General features: G+C 42.1%; 1 protein-coding gene across 1 annotated transcript in view; it reads right to left on the bottom strand.

The window, feature by feature from the left end:
• Positions 1 to 22709, bottom strand: part of SHC3 (SHC adaptor protein 3) — a gene marked incomplete at both ends in the record, with an annotated part of 148143 nt that overhangs the window by 97907 nt on the left and 27527 nt on the right. The window contains one exon of the mRNA XM_079706246.1: positions 7382 to 7452. Coding sequence (XP_079562372.1) covers positions 7382 to 7452 — 71 coding nt within the window. The remainder of the gene's footprint in view (positions 1 to 7381; positions 7453 to 22709) is intronic.

Raw genomic sequence — 22709 nt, 5'->3', positions numbered from 1 at the left:
TGCTATGTGGGTCAGAAGACTGCTGTCCAAAGATCAGGCTGGGACAGCTGCTCAGAGAGGAGGTCCCAAGAGAAAAATCCAATTCAGAGAGACAGGCCCAGGAGCTGAGTGATTGGAGCAGCGAGCCTTCAGCCAGAGCTGTCATCTCGCAGCCCCCAGCCTACTCTGGGCTCCAGAGACGTCCGCATAAGCATGGCCACGCTGCCTCCAGGGCCAGGGTCTGGCCTCTGCTGCTCTGATGGAGGCTTTGCCAGCACCCTCAGCCCACTCCCACCCTCTGCTCCCTACCACACCCTCCCTAGTACGCTCCCCACACCAAATCTCAGGGTCTGCTCAGGGGACAGATTAAGGCACATACATGTACGTGTGGGTCTGGTCAAGGGAATGGCCTTGAGACCTTTCCTGTACATAGCCTGTGCCAGGTGTTTCCAGAAGTAATGTCTCATTTAATCCTCACAAAGCGGGTGAATGCCTCAAGATGTATTAGCATGAAGAGACAGAACATGAAATTGAGGCCTGTCGGAAAGCAGACACCCGTGTCCCTTTGCCCCAGGGCCCAGGTGTCCTAAGGCAGCCGGGCTCGGGGCAGGACCTCAGATGGGTGCAGACTGTGCCCTGTGTTCCTTCACTGCATCCGACTCAGGCCCCACCCTTTGGCAGGCATTAGAATTACTGCACAGAGGCAGACAGGCAGAACCCCTTGTGGGGCCCAAGTGGAAGCAACTGCCTCCGTTTAATGCTTCCTTCTGGTCTGCCATGTGGTCAGGGGAGAAATTCACCAGGGGTTAAATGCCCCCTTCCCCAGGAAGTCCTTCCAGACTTGTCCAGGCCCCAGGGACCTTCTTCCATGTTTCTGTGGTACTTTTCCCATGCTTCCTGCTGCCTGTCCCACTGCCTTGTGACTCTGGGCCTCTTTCCCCAGTCGCGGTTTCTTGGACACCTGTGATCCGTGCACCCCTGTCTAGCACATTCTCGCACGCAAATGATGACGAAGGAGGCACAGGGGCACAAAACTATTCTGGTTGGTGTTAAGCCCCGAGTAACGATGTAGAAGTAAAGCGGAAGGACACAGCCTGCTTCATCCAAAGCCCGGATGCGTTTGCACGCAGGCAAGCTGGTGTTTTCAAAAAGAATTCTAAACTGAGAAAACACTAACTACCCCCCCTTGCCAGGCCTCGCCCCCCTGGGGGTGGAAGGCTTCGAGAGACTCAGTCTGAAAAACGTGTTCAGAAAAAGTAAATTTAGAACAAGCCAGTGGGGCTAAAATCACAAGTTAACCAACCTGCGCTAGTCGAGTACACAGGGACGGGTGTGCAGGCTGTTCACACCTGCCGCTTTCCTTTCTAATCCTGAGAGTCAACCAGCCTCAGGGAAGACTTTTACAGATTTGCTCCTTTTCCTGGCATGTTGAACTTAAATCAACATTACAGGTGTTTATGTTGTAGCGAAAAAGGAATTCTCCAGTATCATGACCGAGGAGTCTAATTGGAGAGATCAGATCCGTGGAGCACCAAGGCACCTAAGCAAAAGTCAGCCTTGTTTTCCATGTCACCTGCCAGGCGTCAAGCACACATCTTAACATCCCTGATACGCTGGGTTTACAAACAAGGGACCTTCCAAATTCTTCCTCTCAGCCTGCAAAGTGAGAAAGCCACAGAACCAAAGTCCTGCCGGTTTGGTGCAGCATGTGGAATCCATGCCACAGTCCAAGAGGCAATGATCACCCCAAACCTGAAAAGAAGATGTTCAGAGCCCCATCCCCCCCACCTTTCCTGGGTGTTTCCATCTTTCTACTGTTCAGGGTAGTGCCACCAGACCCCGTGTCATTCCCTGGACTGTGTGCAGTCCTCCCAGAGGCAGAGGTGTCCAACGCCTTACCTGTCCTTTGTCCTCTGCATCCATCTTCTGCCTCCGCAGCTCCTCCCAGGTGAATGCTGCCCTGAGGATGGGAAAGCCTCCACAAACAAGACAAATATCTTGTTAGTAAATATGGCCTTTGCCCAAACTACACCCTGTGCACTGCTCCGATCCCCGTGAACTGGTGATGAAATGGCCACACGACACAAACGTTTGAAGCAAGATGGTGAAGGGTTGCAGTGGATACGGTGTGGGGGGAAGGGGACCAGGGCTCCTGGCCCGCAGCCTGGTTGGCCCCTCTCTTGCAGGGAGTCCAACGAGGGCGCACGGTGCCGGGGGGCCTTCAAGTACACGAGGGGAAATGCACTGCGGCTGGGATGGCTGCACACGGATGAGGACGCGTGGGGACTGGATGGAGCTGAAGGACTGCGTGGTGAAAGGTTTTACCTTGGCCTTTTTCTCTTCTTTTTTGAGAGCACTGAGCCGGAAGGGACTGGAGGAGTGAGTGTTAACCAAGCCTGCCAGGTCGACTCGGGGAAGGGAGGGTGGACAGAGTGGAGATGCTGCACCGAGGCCGTCTGACTTGCCTTCCTTCAGGCTGAGGATGGACCCCTCCATGCACCCGACTGGCGAGAAACGCCCCTGCAAGCCAGGCCGCCATTCTCACTGTAGCAGGAGCATCCGTGATTCTGAACACCTCGTCTCCGGGCTCCCTTCTCCCCCTGGCCTCCAGGCAGTGCTGGCTATTTTGTTCAAACTCACAGCCCTGCAGCTATCACAGTGCCCAGCACTGTCAGACCAATTCCACGTGGTTACACATCTACCTTCTAACCAAAGTGTCTGCATGAAACATCAGACAGAGAAGATCCCAATGTCACAGCGTTCAGTCCAGCTCACGGCTGATTCTGTGTCCATTACACTCTGCCTCCTCGGGCTGTGGTAACATGAGAAGGTCATGGCCAGGTGACCCTGAACTTCAACACATGTGCTAGCATCCGCGATCAAAGTCTCTGGAGACCCCATCAGTAGGTTGAATAAGAACAGAGGGAAATACTTTCCCCAAAGAAGAGTGTTCTCCTTTTACAAATTTTGAGTTGGGTTTCAAACCAAAAGGATTTTACGCATGTTCCTGGGGAATTTTTGAAAAGCCCCAATTCCAAAGCAGAACACTTCAGAGTGTGGACGCAAAGTGGAATGCCAGGGAATGGTCACATCCACGGGCAGTGCTGGCCAAGGTCTGGGCCAAACCAGTATCTTCAGGGCTCATTGAAAATATGACAACTTTAAAATGAGGGAAACAAAGACCGTTAACTAGATCCAACTGTTTACTCTCTACAATTTGGAAAAGCAGGTTTGTCTTGGGCCCTGGACAACATTTTATTAACAGGAGCTCACCCAGGAAGTGTAGCAAAACCACGCACACTGAGCGCACATGTCTACATGGGCCTGAGTGGGAAGCAAACTCAGCAGTTATCGGATGAGCCCAAGCGGTGCAGGAGGTCAGCTGGGGTCGTTTAGAACCAAAAATACACATCAGACGTTCACACTTACTGTTGGAGAAGGACCACCTTGCTGAGTGCCCTGGGTTTAACTGTGTATATATTTATAGCCTTCCATGCCCTAAAAACCGCTTAAGGTGATTTCCAATAATAGATAAAATTTAACACGATAAATCAAATGAAGATTAGCAGATGGGATGGGGGAAAGAAAGTAAGGCCATGCTATTCCCATGACCACAGCACATGGGAGCTTCCTGTCGCCCTGCAGGGCGGCCCAACAGCCTGCTCTCCAAGTGTCAGACCGAGAGCACGATCTCCCCGGAGTGGGCCCCATCTGATGAGGCACATCTCGCTCGGATGGGAAGTACAGTAACTCAGTTCCACCCCTCCCCCAAGGCAAGGTGAGAGAAGTCACAGGAGAGGACGTCTCAGGGAGGCACAGGTTGTGGTCCCCATGGGCAGAGTGGCCAGTCCCTGGAGCAGTGGCCGTCAGCGTTGTGCCACGGTCACCTCGTGTGGAGACCCAGTGGCTAAACTCAGATGAAAGCCGAGGTCTCTGACTGAACTCTGACTGGGGAGCTGGGTCCTCCCTGCTTGGGACCTCCACCTTCCTCAGGGTGACACCAAGCTGAGACCCTCCCCCAAGGCCCTCAGGGGCTGTACAGCATGGTGTGAAATCTATGCAGGGAGAACAGTCCCTTGTGGGTTTCAAGGACTGTGACATGTTCCTGGTGGTGGGGCAGCGAGCAGAGTGCAGTTGCCACAAGCTCTAGAGTGACCCACCTGCAGCAGCTGGATTCCTGTATGGCCTTAACAGTGCCTTGTCATAGGGAGTAGGGAGTCTTCCCGGACAGAGGACACATTGCGGGAAAGGAGCTCAAGAGATTCGCCCTCTGCGAGGCCATGCCGGGTGTGTGACCAGGGGCACGTTGGGAAGCTAGTTCTTCTACAGGAGCTATTTCTTCTTCTGGTGTGCGTCTGTCCCCTGGGCAGACTTTCACAAATACCCAGTCTCTCAACTCCTCCATGTACCCCACCAGCAGGCTGACCCGGGGAAGCAGTGGCTGTCGAGGCCACGATCTATATGCCCTCAAAGGCCCCCATGCTTGCCAACACACTTCTTTGGACACTGGGGTCTTGTGTCCCAGTACGTGTTGAATACAAGCTCAGGCAACAGGAGGGAGCAAACACTTAAGCAAGGCTGCCCTTTTGCCAGGGCTTGTCCTGTGGGCATCCGATATAGAAAGTGTTCTATTTCCCACAACAACCATTGGGGTAGAAATTAGCAGAGCTGGGCTCCACATACAGGCCATCTCCTCCACACGGCGGGCACTGATTACTGTGAACGAGTCACCAAGCGCCTCTGCCCAGAGTGCTAGGAGGGCAAGGCCATAAACAGTCACCATCAATGGCAGCTCCCAGGTAGTTTATTAAGTGACCTATTAGTAAGAGATCAGTAATCCAATGCTGGTGTGATTGCAAGCACCACAATCAATCTGAACGCCGACTCAGGAACAGCATAAAACTAAACTGACCCCAACAAAAGGACATCTGGTTTGGCTGTCAGAACCTCTAAAAGACACATCTAAACCTTGAAATAGTGGAACAGATGAGGAAGGATTGGTTGTTTCCTTATAAAAGATATATATATATATATAGAGATAGATAGATAGATAGATAGATAGATAGATAGATAGATAGATGTATGTATTTTTATGAAAGGCATGGCCAAGAAGCTTTGGAAACAGGTTTTACTAGGGCCTAATATAACAATTACATTAGATTTCCCTACAACCTTTCAAGAATGACTTTAGTATATAAAGTAAACCTCGGTGGTAGAGTTTAATCATAGGGTGTTTAACACTCAGCTACCACCTAGGCTTTAAAATATGCCATGTCTACAGGACATCATTGGGCATTCCTGTCCTGGGTGCAAAGGCTTCTTTCTGATGCTGACTTGTCAAATTGTTTCCTACAAGTGGTCTCTGGCTATTAACTAAAATAAGAAACATGTCACATGATAAAAATGAGGCAAACAATAGAAAGCATCATAAAGAAAAGCAAACATAGTTTTCAAAAATCTAAGAAACCCAAAAGGATGTATATATATATATATATATGTATAACTGAATCACTTTGCTGTACAGCAGAAATTAATACAACATTGTAAATCAACTATACTTCAATTAAGATAAATAAATTGATTTTTTCTTAAAAGTCTAATAAACCCAAAGCAATTATGGTATAACCAGAATGCAACACCAAGTTTTCTGAGTCAAAGAATGGCACTCCACTTGGCTCATTACATTGCTGTACCTTTGCTGAAATCTAAATGGAATGGGATTAGATATCTGTTCCACGGCTTTCTTCTACCACTACTACAGGTGGTCTCAAATAGTGCTGAGACCTTCATCCAAGGGCACACTGGGCATGCTCACTGGTCCCCACCCACCTCCAGTCCTGAGGAGCAGGACTTGCTCTGTGCCCCTCGCAGTCCCCTCAGTCATTTGGATGTGCATCTTTCTCCCCCCAAACCAGGAGGTCTTGCAAAGCGGGACAGCCCAAGTTGGCCAGCATGCTGCATGTGCACAGCCACAGTAAACACTCGATAAATACATCAGAAGAATTAAACTGACATAAAATCATCTCAGAAGTTCTAATATCTATAAAGTGAATTCAGTAGAAATGGTCGACAATTCTCTTAAAAAAAAAAAAACGCACCATACACAACACTGTAAATCAAATATACTTCAATTTTTTTAAGTTTTTAAAAAAAAAAAACAACTGCCACCGCCCACAAGAAGGTGACCAGTGTCACAGATTCCAGTATCCCCAGGCCCGTGGCCAAGCACTCTACACACCCTGCATGGCACGTGCATTATTCATGGCTGGGATGAATGAATGATTGATTAAACATTCAAACTTTTCTTTTAAATGCTCTCACTTTAAAATACCATTCTTTTGCCTTGGCAATTTCCATGAACCATTTTGTACAAATATGTAGAGATGGATTATTCCCTTGGTGTAGATTACTACTGTTGGTGTGCTCCCAATACGTGTGTCTTGAGTTGCTTTAGAGAGAAGGGGAACATCAACCCTTTGAACAAGAATTTCTTCAATGAGCAAGAAGAGGTTTCATTGTTGTACTTAAAGCATAGAATTGAGGCAATGTACACTACTGAGTAGCTAATTACTACCAATAATTGCTTTCTAAAGCTCAATCTTTAGTGTTTGGCTTGCTAGTCCAAAGATATCCAATAGAGAGATTTGAATGAAATAAAAATGAGGCATATTCTGATATCACTATTTAGATTAAACAATTCCAGGACTGCCAAAGCAATATAAGCTCATCACCCTCAGAAATGTAGCTATTTCACAGACCCAGTCCTAGCGTTCTGGTTCTCTTCTTCAAGATGACTTGAAATTGGCATTTTTCTAAAGGTACACGCTCTACTAGGCTATGAATTTTTTAAAAACAATGTTCAAAAACAGAACTGACCCTCAAGAAGTTTAAAATCGAGTTGATGTTGGAGAATATATAAACCTGTTCAAAACCACTGACACCTTAAAAGAATTGGTCAGCTTTCTAAATGACTACTCCCTTTAAGATTTCTACTTCCAATTCTATGCATTTTATTCTCTATGTATACTGTTGGAAATTCTCTCTGACATCTTGATTTTCCTTTTAAAAAGAAATAACACAGTTCAGTAGATTTTAAAATATCAGTCTGGTCTTAGAGTTTCATTTATTAAAGAAGCAAACATAAACACTCCATTTGTCTGCAGCTTAATTATAAAAAGAGCTTAGAAGTGGAGAGTGTCCTTCAGGGGGTTTGTATTAAGACACACATGTCACAAACATGGATGAACACTAGAGAGACTTGAAACAGTGGGTCCTCACTACCTGTCACCAGTCGCCAGCACTCAAGGGGCAGACTTCCCCTCTGGAAATTTCTAGTTGTTAACCTCAGAAAGCATTCCTTTCCAAAGTAAAATCACAGGAGTCCATTTTCAAGAGGGCTTACCTGGTAATTTGAGTCCTCGTACTGAAGTCAAGTGACCTCATTGAGCGAAGAACTTCAATGCACCCCAAGTACTGCAAGGGGAGAAAACGTAAATCATGAGCACGGAGAACTGACATGAAGAGACAATTCCTAACTACAACAAGGCCATTTTGGGAGGCATACACATTTCTTAGCCACATTTTAACTTTTTATTCATGGTGACACTTGGTTCTGTTTCTATAAAAATAATAAAATTAATAACTCATACCCATCAGCAAATACCCTGAGTGCTGACATTTGACACTATGCTTAACTTTTCTGAAACCCATTAGTATTTTCACTTTCTTTAGAAATACGTTTTCGAAAACTTTTGTCATGGTATAACTAGCATGCTGTAAAATGCAGAAATTTGTTTTTTTCAAGATTTTTTTTGATGTGGACCTTTTTTTTAAAGTCCTTTTTTTTTTTTTTTTTTTGCGGTACGCGGGCCTCTCACTGTTGTGGCCTCTCCCGTTGCGGAGCACAGGCTCCGGACGCGCAGGCTCATGGGCCCAGTCACTCCGCGGCATGTGGTATCCTCCTGGACCGGGACACGAACCCGCATCCCCTGCACCGGCAGGCAGACTCTCAACCACTGCGCCACCAGGGAAGCCCCTTTAAAGTCCTTATTGAATTTGTTTTATGTTTTGGTTTTTTGGCCGTGAGGCATGTGGGATCTTAGCTCCCCAACCAGGGACTGAACCCGCACCCCCTGCATTGGAAGGAGAGGTCTTAACCACTGGACTGCCAGGGAAGTCCCCAGAAATCTTAAATGTGTAAGTCAATGATTCTTTAAACATGTACCTGTCATGTAACCACCACCCAAACCCCAACATTCCAGCAACACATTTCCAGTCCTTTACAAAGCTTTTAAAGAAAGAATGAAAACACTATAATACCAACATTTTGGCCAACATTAAACTTCATTATTTAATAAATGTATTGTGGGTTATATGAATAAACTATAGATTAGCCCCAAAGGTGCTTTATTTTGGTTTACCAGAAAGACCCCTTCTGCATTATTTAACATAAATTTTCAGAATTTCAACTTACACATCTAAATTTGTAGCTAAATTTTTTATCAGTTTTACACGTGAAAATGTATGTGTATATGGCCACAACTAAAGATATAGACAAACCACTAGAGTGGAAGAGATAGAATATTTGTGTTCCAAAGCCCTTGGGGAGTTTGACAGTACAGATGTTTTATACCAATGTCTTTAAATTTAGACTTAGCAGGAAGAGATCTCATGGTGTAATACAGAAAAGACTGCATTTGAATTATTCAGAAAGCCTCAATTTGAGCCTGACTCTGTCATATATTCTTATATAACTTTAAACTTCTCTGAAATGTGTATTAATCTAACCACTGCACAGTCACAGAGTTTTTTAAATACTGTCACCTCCATCAGTTATGTGGGTGCCATGAATGGTCACAGAGACATAAGAATTAGACGACCACTAACATTGCAGAGTCATGTGATTAAAATGACAATATCACAGAATCATGTGAATACAAAGACTAGCATCGCAGGGTTATATGACTACCTCCACCACCAAAGTCGAAGACTTATACAACATCATCACAAAGTTACATGAATACCATGACCAACATTGCAGAATTATGTAAATGCTACAACCACGTCACAAGTCACATGAAAACAATGAACAACAGTGCATGGTTATGTGACTGTCACCACCGCTATTATAGTTGTGTGGATGCCATCACCACCACAGCAGAGTTATATGACGACCACTGTCACTAAGGTATGTGGAGACCACAATACACTTTACCGAGTTATAGGATTGCCACACCCAACATTGTCACAGTTACGTGAACATCACAACAACATCCCAGAGATAGGTGAATACCACCATGAGCAACATTACAAAGTAATGTTAATTACTTCCACCAAAGTAATTACTTCCACCAAAGTGGCAAAGTTGTATCAGTATCTCTCAGAGATATATGACTACCATCACCACTACCATTTCAGGGTTATGCAAATTCCACATCCATGGTCACAGGCTTAGGGAAGCCCCATGACCACCGTTGCAGATGTGTGAGTATGACATGGCCACTGTAGATCATCTGATTACTATGCCCACTGTCACAGAGTTATTGAAGACCACTTTATAACATTGCAGAGATATGTGAATACTACCAACACCACCACAGCATAATGTGAATTCTGTAAATGCTCTCTCAGTTATGGGAATATCACTACCTCACAGTGATATGTTAATGCCAACACTACCATTGTCATAGAGCTATGTAAGTTCCATGACCAAGTCCTGTTGTTATCTAAATTACACCATCACCACCAACACAAGATATGTGAGTAGCACCACAAATGTTGCACAATTATGCCAACACCATAAGAAAATAATGTCTTAGGGTTATAGGAATACCGTGATGAATTTCACAGCATCTGTGAACACAACTTCCACCAACGTTGCAGGGTCATGTGAATACATGACCTTTGCCACATAGTTATTTGAATACCACCTGTTGGGTTGCACCCTACAGGCCTGCAAGCCCTGCATTTGCCCAGCCTCAAGACCCAAGAAAGAGCTCAGAGTCAGTGACAGAGACATCAACAATTTAATGGATAGGGGGATCTTACAGGTCTGAAGCAAGGTCCTAGAGTGGCAACCAGCCGCGTGCAGCAGAGGGCAGGCAGGACATGGCAGTAGTCTTCACTCCCGGGGGAGAGGGAGGTTACCAATTATAGGGGGAATTGACATCAGGTTGGCAATCAGTTACCAGGGAAACCAGCAGAGGAGCACATCCCTCACTGCCCCTTTGATAAGCTGTCACAGTGGAGATGCCCTGATCTAAATCTTAGAATGATCACTAGCTGGGGCTGAGGGCAAGTATGTAGGAAGGTCAGTCATGTGAGTAGGGTGTAAGTGAAGCAAGTATTGGTCAAGCAGGGAATGCACAGAGAACCAAAGAACAGCCATCCTGGGTTGCCTCATCATACACCACCTCTGCCCCCACCATGGTAGTATGTGAAATGTGAACACTTGGCCAACCACAGAGCCATGGAAATAACATCAGCAACAACATCATAAAATCACATGAACACACCTACCACAGTTGCTGATTATGTGTATGCAGACATCCCCACCATGACAGGGCTATGTGGATACCGTGACCAAAGTCACAGAGCTTTGGGAATAGAGAGCCAATGATGAGGTTATGGGAAGACTACCACCAACGAAACCATTGAGTTATGTGACTACCACAACCAACACCACATGTTGTATAAATACCATAACCAACATCCAACATCAACTGAATATCATCAGCACCACACTATCACAGTTATGTGAATATCATGGCCACCACAGCAGAGTTATGTGAAGACCACCTGCACCCACGTCACAGAGTAACCAATAACATGACCAACATTGCAGAGTTAGATGAATACTATCACCTTGATCATTGCAGAGTCATGTGAATACCTCCAACAACAACTTTGCAGAATTATTTGAATAACACAGCCAACTCTGCAGGGTTATATGAATGTGACTACAACCAATGTCACAGATTCTTGTGAATACCATCACCACCACTAACGCAAAGCCACGTGAATCCCCTGACAAATGTAGCTGAGTAACATGTAGACTAACTTCTCAGAGTTATATGATTACCACCACAACCTTCACAGATAGGTCAGTACCTCCACTGCTGTCACAGTTATATAAAGACCATGACCAACTTCAGGGAATTATATGATGACCACCACCACCAACATCGCCAAGTTGAGTTACCCTCCCAAGGGGCTGTAGCAATTTGTCCTCTCAGCACCGTTGTCTAAGAAAGTGTATTTATCTATCCTTCATAACAGTGGACAGCAACAGTCTTTTGAACCTTTGCCTCTCATGGGCAAAGATTTCTTTTTTTAGTTTTGCTTTAATTTGAATCTCTTTGATATCTAATAAGATTATGTAGTTTTTTCATTTGTTTATTGGCTATTTGCACTTCTTTTTCTGTTAATTGACTATTCATATCTTTGGCCCAATTTTCTATTAAGTTCTTTATCTTTTTCTTATAGATTAATGTGATATTAATCTCCCATTCAGTCATTTTTCTTTTGATGGTCAGTTTCTACATTTTACCTAAAAGAATTGTTACTGTAGAAATATGGTAATAATTACTGTGATCACATGTCTATCCTTTTCTGTATGGCTTTGGAATGCCCTGTCTTACTTAAGAAGGTCTTGTGTCCCTAGATTCTTATTATATTCTCCCAAATTTTATTTTAACAATATTTATCATTTATTTATCTATACATCCACTTTAATGTTTTTCATTTACCGTTTTTATCGATTTGGTATTTTTCTATACAGGCTATGACATGAATTATAATACTAGCCTCCAAATGGACTACTACTTATATCAGTAGCACTGATTTAATAATTCATCCATGTCTTCCTGGATTGATGTGCCAATTTTGTGGTATATCAAAGTCCTATTTCTGTATGAACTTTTACCTAAACTCTATTCTATGTCATTTGTCAATTTCTGTGTCTCTTGTATATATTTTTCCTTGAGAACTTTAAGATCATTTTGTCAAGTTCTCCTGCCCTCAAAAACTATTTGGATTACGATCAAAATTTCATATATTACCTTGAAGAGAATTACATTTATTATTAATTTTTTGTATCCATAAACATGAGAGTTGTTTCCATTTCAGATATTACTTATCACCTTTAATAAGACTATCTGATTTTATTATATATATATCTCCTACACTTTTCTTCTTCAGTGTATTCCAAGGCATTATTTTCTAAGTTTTGGTAACCACAGGGAATGAGAGTTTGATTTTTCCATCCCATGTCTACCTGGTTTTTACTACATAGAAAATTCAATCAGTGGGCTCCAGAGATGTACAAAACTGAATTGTGAAAGCCTGGGCAATGGAGCCTAGAAAACCTCCCAGAACTGAAGACAACCTCCTAACGCCAAAGAGATTAAAATACAAAAGAGAGTGTACATTCGTGGAATTTAGATGCAGAAGTCCCTGCATCAGCCTCACAGGAATTCCAGGAAAAGAAAGAAGAAAAAAGTAGAGGGAAAGAAATATTTAAAAACAAAGAGAGTAAAATTTATAGTGTTGTAGGGAGGCTACAAGGCTCAAGAAGAAATATGAAGAAAGATCCACTTTTTTCATATTTCAGTACAAAAGGACCAAGAGAGAAACATCCTGAAAACATTCCATGAGGGGGAAAGAAAATAGGTTACTTGCAAAGAAAGTTCTCTTTCAGCATCAAATACATGAAAACAAACAACATCAGAAGACTGAAAAAGAGAAGTACTAAGCCAAGAATCTTATATCCATCCAAACTACCATTCAAGTGGGAGGGCAAAGCAAAGACTCAGAAAGTTAACCACCTACAGATGCTCTCTGAAAGAATTATTCCAGGAAAACAGGAATACAAAAATCAGAAGGATGTGGGCTACGAGAAACAATGATATGAAAAGAATAAAAAAAAATTACAGGTACACCTTATGCCTTAATAATTACTGATGCATAACTCCAAATATTTTTTTACAATGACAGGGAGCTAAAATCTCAGAAGACCTCAACATGGCTGGTAGGGGACAGATAAAAAAGAGTGGTTGAAGAGGATGAGAGAAGCTTGCTAAAGGCAGTTGTGTTTTGTGAAAGTAGGGCCAGAACTAATTCTAGGTAGCAGTAGAAAAATGTAAAAAATTGTGTAAAAAATTGTAAGCCACTATAAAAATAAGAATGAAATGATCAACTTCCAAACTAAATAGCCCCAAAAGCAAAAAGAAGGAAAAAAATTAAAATGCACAAATGAAAGGGAAAGAAAAAACATTAAACAAAACATCAGTGATAGGTCCAAACACCTCACTGGTCACAAGAATCATGAATGGATGAAACCCACTAATTAAAGGTCAAAGACTTTCACACTGATTAAAAATATGTGTGCATTGATGAACCCAGTGGCAGGGCAGGAATAAAGACACAGATGTAGAGAATGGACTTGAGGACATGGGATGGAAAGGGAAGCTGGGATGAAGTGAGAGAGTAGCACTGACATATATACACTACCAAATGTAAAATGGATGGCTAGCGGTAAGCTGCTGCATAGCACGGGGAGATCAGCTTGATGCTTTGTGACCACCTAGAGGGGTGGGATAGTGAGGGTGGAAGGGAGGCTAAAGAGGGAGGGGATATAGGGATATATGTATACATATAGCTGATTCACTTTGTTGTAGAGCAGAAACTAGCACAAAACATTGTAAAGTAGTTATACTCTCAATAAAGATATAAAAAGGATATATGTGTATTAAATAAACTGACAAAGAAAATACTAAGAAGATAAAACAGATTCAAATCAGGCAAATGCTAACAAAAGAAAGCAGGGAAATAATATCCCATTTACAATCAAAAGAAACAAGAAACATGAAATAAACAAGAAATTTGTGAGATTAAGTTGAAAAAAAACTTTAATGAAGGATGAGTAAATTTTTTAAAACCTGCTTATATGGAAAGACGTACCATGATTTCTGGATTGGATGATTTAATACTAAAAACATGCCAATCCTCCTCCAAATTCATCTATAATTTCACTGTGATGCCAGTTAAAGTCCCAACAGGACTTTACCCCCAGAACGAGAAAAATTAATTCCAAAACTTATATCATAAAGGAGCATCCTTAAGAACACAAAGAAATTTCTGAAGAAAATAAAAATGAAAAGTAACTGGTGAAAATTATGTGATATTGACATGGGAATAGACAAATCATGCAAGAGACTAGAATGGGGCTGAGAAGAAAAAGGTATACAGATCTGTGGGTGTCACTAAAGAAAAGATAAGCCAGTCAGCAAGTGTGAGGATTTGACTAGCTGTACATTAGGAAAAGATCTATCTAGATAGCCCTGCCCACAGCTGTTGTGTATGGTGTATAAGGTGTGCGTTACGTATGAAAGGCATGCCCTCTCCAAAATGCTCACCTAACCCCATGCACAAAAATAATCACAAAAGGATTAAAGAGCTAAAGCTAAGAAATAAAATTATTGAAACATTACAAGAAATAGAAAATTATATTTCTATCAAAAGACCTAAAACTCAAAGGCCATAAGTGAGCTCATGAAAATTAATCATTTTTGAAGAAAAAGACAAACGATATAAACAATATGAAAAGGCAAGTGAAAGACTGAGAAAAATCCAAAACAGACAAAAAAATTAAGCAAGCCCATCAACTTAATAGACAAAATGTGGGCAAAGGATCCAAACAGAAGATTCACAGAGGAAGAAAGACAATTGGCCAGCATGCATCTGTAAAGACGAGTGCCCAGATGGATGGATCAGAGAAATTAAAATAACACCAGAAAGAGATACAATTTTTCACCCAGCAGAATAGTGAGTTGGGTGAGGAAGCAGGAAAATGGGCCCTGTCACACATTCTTGTAACACATGTAATTTGGTGAAAACTTTTTGGAAGACTATTTGGGTATCCATGGATATGGAAAATGTGCTTGCCTTTTACCCAGTAATGTTATTTGTAGGTCTCTATTCATGCATAAGTGCATGAAATTGTACATGCAAAATACTCATTACTTCATTGCCTCTAAAGAGTGAAAATTTGAACCCCCTCCTCAAATGTTGATCAATAAATGTATAGTTAAACACTTAGGGCACATCCAAACTGTGGTTCCAAAGGCAGCCATTTTTTTAATGATTTAAGTTTAGTCTCAAAAAAACACTGTTACTTCCTCCACATTTTACTGGTTAAAGCAAGTCACAGTGTCAGCTCAGATTCAAGGAGAGGGGACCACTTAAGGGTGTGAACAAAAGGATGCTTGGTTCACTGGGTCCACCTTTGAAGACATAAGGGCACAGAGAGGAGACAAAGATGGCGCAGATACTGCTGGGAAGCACAGTGGGAAGGAGGAATGATTAGGAAGGAGTATTATCCCTGAATACTTCTACATTATTTAGACATTTTATAACAAAAACATGTTCATTTATTAATCATACAATTACAAAATGAGGAAAAAATAAAAAAATTTTCCACCAAAAGGAAAAGACCATGCTTAATAAAATTGGACCTCCAAGCTATGATGTAGAATTGATCACAAAGTGATCAAGGTCATCTGGTATCTCAAATTACAAGGGATCTGGAACAGCCCGCCTGAATCTTCTGGAGAGCTACCTTGTTCTGATAACGCAATGGAAAGTGAAGTGGTTAGTGAAAACAGCCACACCTCTCGGGTAGGCTATTCCTATCATGGGCGTCTTTGAATTCCATCCCCCAGCCTCAGCAATTGGTCAAGGGTGGGTGTGTGATCCCAGGCAGGCCAAGTCACAGACCTGGGAGTTTTGGTGGAATTGCCTGGACTGTCTACTCTCTAGGAGCCACAAGCTCCAACACAGCTTCTGAGAGCTGAAATGATCAACAGTTAACAGTAAGTGTTCCTCAGTCCCCATACCTTTCTGGCCAGAGGAGGTTAGAAGAATTTATGAATAATTAACCCTGGTGATTTCTAGCTTCAGTGCCTATCAGAGGCCCCTTTCAAATTTCATTTGGAATTATGGTAAGCCCAGGCTTGTTATTTACAAGCATGGCCCATAAATGGGGATGTTGTCCATCTAGACCTGAAGAAAAGTCTATTATATCTTCAATATTTTGTTAGCCTACTGAGTAATTTGCCTTTTAGGCTTCTGGTACTGAGCAAAGAAGCATCTCTTAAATGACTGTAAAATGCTTAAGTAATCATTAAATCATAGTTATTAATAAGATAAGCATTTGTTTACTAACAACAGGTAACAAGACCCTACATCATTCATGACACAATTAATAAACACTTATCTGCACCTGTAGAGAGAATTTGAACAGGTATTGTGCCTTTGAAGACCTTACAGTTTCTGGTCATCCTTTGACAGCTACACCATGGGGCAGCAAAAGAAATGTGCCAGAGCCAGGATGAAAGACAAATTGCTAGGAAATTGAAGGAGAGACCACGAAGCACTGTCCATATGAACTGTTCATCTGAGGCAGTGACTCTCTATGTGTGGTCCCCTGTCCAGTAGCAGCATCTGGGAACTTGTTAGAAATGCAGGTTCCTAACTTACTGCAAGCTCTCTATGGATTCTGATGTCCACTTAGGTCTGAGATTTATCTGTATAAAGACGGATCTAACTTTCTGAACTTTCTTTAACTGATCAGTGTTGTATGCAGGCTATGTAAGTTCAAATCTTGGTTTTTCCATTTAATAGTTGAAGGCTTAGGGGGTTTTTTTTGTTTGTTTGTTTGTTTGTTTTTGCGGTACGCAGGCCTCCCACCATTGTGGCCTCTCCCGTTGCGGAGCACAGGCTCCGGACGAGCAGGCTCAGCGGCCATGGCTCACGGGCCCAGCCGCTCCGCGGCATGTGGGATCTTCCCAGACCGGGGCACGAACCCGCGTCCCCTGCATCGGCAGGCGGACTCTCAACCACTGCACCACCAGGGAAACCCAACGCTTAGTTTTTTGAAATAAATCTCCCAGAGCCTTGCTTTCCTTAAACAAGAACGGTGATGTCAATATCTATGTCCTGAATTTGCCATGAGTATAAAACTCACCTGTAAAGTATTTCACATAACTCCTGGCACACATGTGGCTCAAGATACCAGTAATATTATTTGTACACTTCAGGCCAGGTTCCTAGGGTACCTTCATACACGGGGCTGAGGGCTCAGCTACAGTTCATACTTAGCTAAAAATGGCATATGTTTCAGTGTGTTTTATTATTTTCAAACTCCAGCTAACCTTGAGGGTCCCAGGACTTTGTGGCTTTTGGCTCCTGTTTTCTGCAATAAGCCCTGGACACAGCCCTCAGGTAGGGCCTCCGAACATCCCAAATCTTAGGAAACCGAAAGCATAACATTGGTAAATGGACTTTGTGAAAACCCAAGTTCACAATATTAAAATAAAGTATTTCCAATTGTGTCGGAAGGATTTCTTCAGGAAACAGAGGAATATGGGCAAACTGCACTATTATTAGCAATAATAACTTAAGAGCTCAGAATAAAATCAGCTTTCTGGATGAGAAACATTAAAAGCAAAAACATCTAGGGTTGGAGACAGAGTTCCTATAACAGAAATAAGTGTCACCGATAGAATAAGCTGAGCCAGCTTGTTCAAGAATTCAAAGAAAATTTTTTAAAAAGGAATTCAAAGAAATAATGGGGTGTGTGGGCAAGAATCCAGAGCCATCAGAAAAAGAACTAAAACTTACAAAGATCCTGAAAGAAAACTCAATTCATTCGGGACAGGAGGAAAATAAGGGAAAATGTTGTGCCTTCAATATGTAAGAAAAGAGTGGTAACCGCCGATAGCACTAAGACAAAAGGCATTATTTCGTAAAAGAGGGTCTTGATAAAGACGTTTCTTGGCAACTGTGTGCCTGAGCCAGCTACAAATGAACGGAAAGGGCAGGAAGCCAAAAATGAGTTGGGAAAGATTAGTCACAGGGCTGTCACCCTCCAGGGGTTCTGATGGCTGTCGCCTTACCCGGAGAGCCAGGAGCTGCCATCTCAGAGGTCTACAGAGACCTGGAGACCCAGAGCCTCGGCCGTGAGTGTCTAAGGACAAGGGGGACATCGGAATTGTCCTAGCAGGTGTGTTTTTCCCTGCCCCACCAGGAGTTTTAGGGAGTGAAGGGGTCTGAGAGATGGGGACACATTTGGGGGCCAGAATTGCAAAACTTCCCCATGGGATGCAGGAATTTAAGGACCGAGGGACCGGGTCCTAGAACAGCAGAAGACTGGACTCGCAGGAGGGCTGAGAGGCCAGGGGAGGTGTGTAGTGCTCACTGAAACCTGCCACTCTGAACCGACAGCTCCCAGGCCCCGAAATTTATCCCAGTCTTGCTGGTTGCTTGGGCCCTCCGGAACCTGAAGGGCAGAGCCTCTTGCATGGTTAGTTAGAGTGTAGTGTGCTTCACAAACTGGCAGGCAATATTCAGATTACAAATACACTCCTCACTCTTCGGGGAGAGGGAGATACCACTGCGCCCACCCTCAGGGCATTGAGAAATACCCAGACTTTCAAAGCTGTGCCCACCCTTCTTGGGCCTTCAGGGGCAGCTGGGGTTGTTTCCTGAGCCCTAGTGCTTGTTCTTCAGGACCATGGGCAAATCTGAATTTTCACCATGAGGATCCATCTGCAAAGGACGGTATTTAAAGAAAGATAAAGTCTAGCTTGAAATTCCATGAACCTGAGTAATAGAAGGGTAAACCATAAAAAAAAAAAAGTCTGCAAATGTTAAAAGAAAAGCAGGGCAATACTGTCTTTTTTTTTTAATAATAATAATCTAATAAATGCCTTCTTTTTCCTCATATTTTCTCTGCCTAATCAAACACACATCCACATTTCTCTCTCTCTCTCTCTCTCTCTCTCTCTGTGTTTATATTGATAAAGGTTATGACACGATACACATCTGGCATGCCACAGGGAGTATGCTGAGGGAGAGAAGTGGCCTCGTACTTTGATGTTATATCATTAAGGATGGTTGGATTTTCACGTGTGTGTGTGTGTAACAAGTACAAAAAGAGTAGATGCATTAACCTTATAATAAAAATATTTTTAATCTGTACAACCACATAGAAAATAATTTTTCTATACATATAAAGAGGCTCTGTTCTTTTGCTCCAGAAACTTCATTGCTGAAATTATAAGGAATGGGTCTTAATGATCCTCACTCCTAAAAAAGCTTCATACACAAAGATGCTTTATCAACTATTATTTACTACAAGAACAACAAAGACACAAACTAAACACTCCTCAGGAGATGAGGGTCAGTGTGGTGAAGCTATTGGATGGACTATGTCATCATCACATATTTATGAAAACTGTATAAATACCGGGAAAAGAATGCAACATAGTCAATTTTTAAAAACTATATAGTATGATAATAACCAGGTCTTTCAAAAGCTACATATAAAAATGGAAGTAATTATACCAAAATGTTAATCATTAAGAGCAAACATTTATTAAGCACTCACTATGTGCCACACACGGTGCTGACCATTTTGAGTGGTAATTCCTGCAATAGCCCCACACAACAGGTGCTATCACTAGCTCCATTGTACAACGTGGAAACGGAGGCAGAGTATGAAGAGGGAATTTCCAGGACATACCCAGGTGACCACCAAACACGTGAAGGTATATTCAACTTCATTGGCACTCAAAGCTATGCAGTGTAAACTGCACCAAGAAATTGAAAATTGGCAAAAATTGAAAAGTTTAATGACATTAGTGTTGGTGGAAGTGAGATGAAACAGTGCTTATTTACTGTTGGTGGGACCATAATTGGTACAAGCATTTCAGAGAATGCCTCAGAAATTTAGATGTGCACTCTTCTCTTTTGATCCAAAACTTCTCTCGTGGAAAATTACTCGAGGGAGATTCTCACACATTTTAAGAGCGGACATGTGCAAAGATTTTTACTGTGTGATTGTATTAGAAAGAAATTAAATCATGGTTGATCCAAGAAGTAATTTTTTAATGGATCTGTTTTTGAAAAATTCCCAAGGCAAGTAAAATAATAATAATAATAGTAATAATAATAATAATAATAAAAACTTCGGGAAAGTATGATACCATTTATGTTAAAACTGAAAAAGGAAAACCCACAAAACTACATATTCCTAGTAACATGTATGTCTGCATAGATGCATGTATACGCACAGAGAAAAAGATCTGCAAGAACAGGCAGCAAACTGGTAACTGCAGTGATCACTGGGAAGGAATCTTATACCTGACTGTTGTGAAGAGGGACTTTTGCTTTTTCACTCTATGTGACATAATTTTTTTCAGAAAGAATGTACCCATGTATTACTTATGCAATTACAAATAATTACATAGCTAAAGGGCAAATGAAATAAACCATGCTTAGAGTAATGGTTCTCAAAATTGAGCATACGTTAGAAGCACCTGGGCTTGTTGAGCCCAGAGTGCTAGGCCCTCCCCATTGTAGAGTTTTTGACTCAGTAGGTCTGCATGGGGTCTGATGCTGATATCTGGTCAGAGGCCACACTTGGAAAACCAGTCCTTAGAAAGGTGAAATGCTGATCTTACAGGGTCACAGAAGAGCCAAGATTTGAACCCAGATCACGTCATATCGGACCCTAACTCTTGATCTCAATCACCTGCTGCCTAGGGATATCTTTATGTTGTGGGATTAAAGGGGATTTGTTTTTTGACCATTTTTTAAAATATATATTTTAAATATACTTATTGGGTTTTTAAATATAATATCAATCATCCTGAAAATCCATAAACAATACTTTCTATATTTTCTAAAGTTCATAAGTATTCATTGCTTTGGTAATTTTTTTAAAATTACATAACAAGCTCCCTTTGTCTCAGTGAAGCATCTGACAGAGACAGGGACTTCCTGGTGTGAACCTGAGCTGAGCTCCGAACAGGACTTAGCTCTCTGGGGTGGGAGACGAGCTCTCACTCCATTTATGATGGGCACGCAGAGCTGGCAACACATATCCTTTCCCTAATAGAAGGGCATCACCCCAAAATACAAATAGGCTTAACTAAGCCAAGGAAATTAAGAAGGAAGTGCATTCATATTATGAATGAGAATTTTTTTTCTGTTTAAAAATTGATAAAAGTTCTGGATGATGTTAGCTGCCTGCAGGCACACTGCAGCCTCCCCCGTCCACTCAAATCCCCAGTACTGGCAGAAGAGCTATAAAGAATAGGTGAATCCCTAATTACAATGGAAGGCAGAAGAAGGGGCATATCAGTGGACCAAACACTGTGTGCACAGCCGAGGACTGACACAGGAGCAATGATAAGCACAGACAGCATCAAGAGGATGTTGCCAAGAGAATGCCTTGTTCAGGCTTCATCCTGGTTCTTGAGCTAACTGCTTACAGGGGGACTCTGATTACAATGACTGACTTAGAGTAATCAAGACCACACCTAGAGATGGGCACAGTTCCTGAAATCCATTGCTGCTACATATGTGGAAAGAGCAAATGGAGACTGAGGAATCAACCACACTAAACACCAACGGTATACAAGTACAAAGACTGGGCTGAGGAAAAGAAAATTTAAAAGACATTGAAGATAGATTCAGACATTTCAACACCCATCAATATAAGATGCAGGCATCAGAATACAGAGAAGTAATAGAGAAGACCCAATTTCTCCTTTGAAATGTTCCAACAAGTACTAAGCAAGATTAAAAGAACAGGGAATTCCCTGGTGGTCCAGTGGTTAGGACTCTACGCTTCCACTGCAGGGGACATGTTCGATCCCTGGTCAGGGAACTAAGATCCCACAAGCCACACAGTGCAGCCCCCCACAAAAAAAAAATGACTAAAAGAACAAATGAACAAAAACTCCCAAGTCTTGGTGTAATGTCAGAACGAAGATAAAGAAGAAATTCTAGAAAGTTTGGGAGTTGGAGATGAACATTCAATTACTTAAAAAAGAATTAGACACAAAAATGTGAAGGTAGTTAATGCCTTCTGAACTGTGCACTTAAAATGGTTAAAATGGTAAATTTTCTGTTTGTATGTTTTAACACAGTTTAAAATACATACATACATGAATACATAGATAAAAGAATGAGCAGATGGACAGCAGACCTCTCATCCACAACTTCAGACACAAAAAGACAATGGAGCAACATCTTCAAAATTCTGAAGGAAGATAATTTTTAAACCTAGAATTCAACACCCAGCTAAACTACACTGTGGAGGGGGACAGGTAGAGAACATTCTCAGATGCACATAGATTCAGAAAGTTTACTGCACAGAAACTCTCTTGAAAGAATTACTTGAGGTTGTACTCAGCAAGAATTAAAATAAATCCTAGAAAAAGAAATGGGAAATAGGATGCAATATTTAATAATCAATGAAATTAACTGTTAAGTCTAAACATCTATGGCTGCATCTTAATATAATAATAATCTGGAACTAAAGTTCTATGTAGGCATGGAAGGTAGAAGGAGCATAGCAGAGGGAGGATGGCAATGAAGAGAAATGAAAGGTGGTGAGGCTCTTGTCTCCTTTGGACTAGAATACTGACTAACTTCAGATACTAAAGCTAGTATTAGAAAATACCAGTTTAAACTGTGCATTATATTTTAAGGTAACTTCAAGGGGAAAATACGCAAATGAAAGGTGATCGGTTTCATTAGTCATCAGGTAACTGCTCATTGAACCACAATGCACACACTACACACCCACCCTAGTGGTAAAGTGGAAAATATAATATCAAGAGTGGGGGAGGATGTGGAGCAACAGGAACTCTTTCACTGCT

This window comes from Hyperoodon ampullatus (genome assembly GCF_949752795.1).
Source record: "Hyperoodon ampullatus genome assembly, chromosome: 6".
Lineage (NCBI taxonomy): Eukaryota > Metazoa > Chordata > Mammalia > Artiodactyla > Ziphiidae > Hyperoodon > Hyperoodon ampullatus.
Note: the sequence above shows the minus strand (reverse complement) of the source record. Positions and strands in the feature narration are given on the sequence as shown.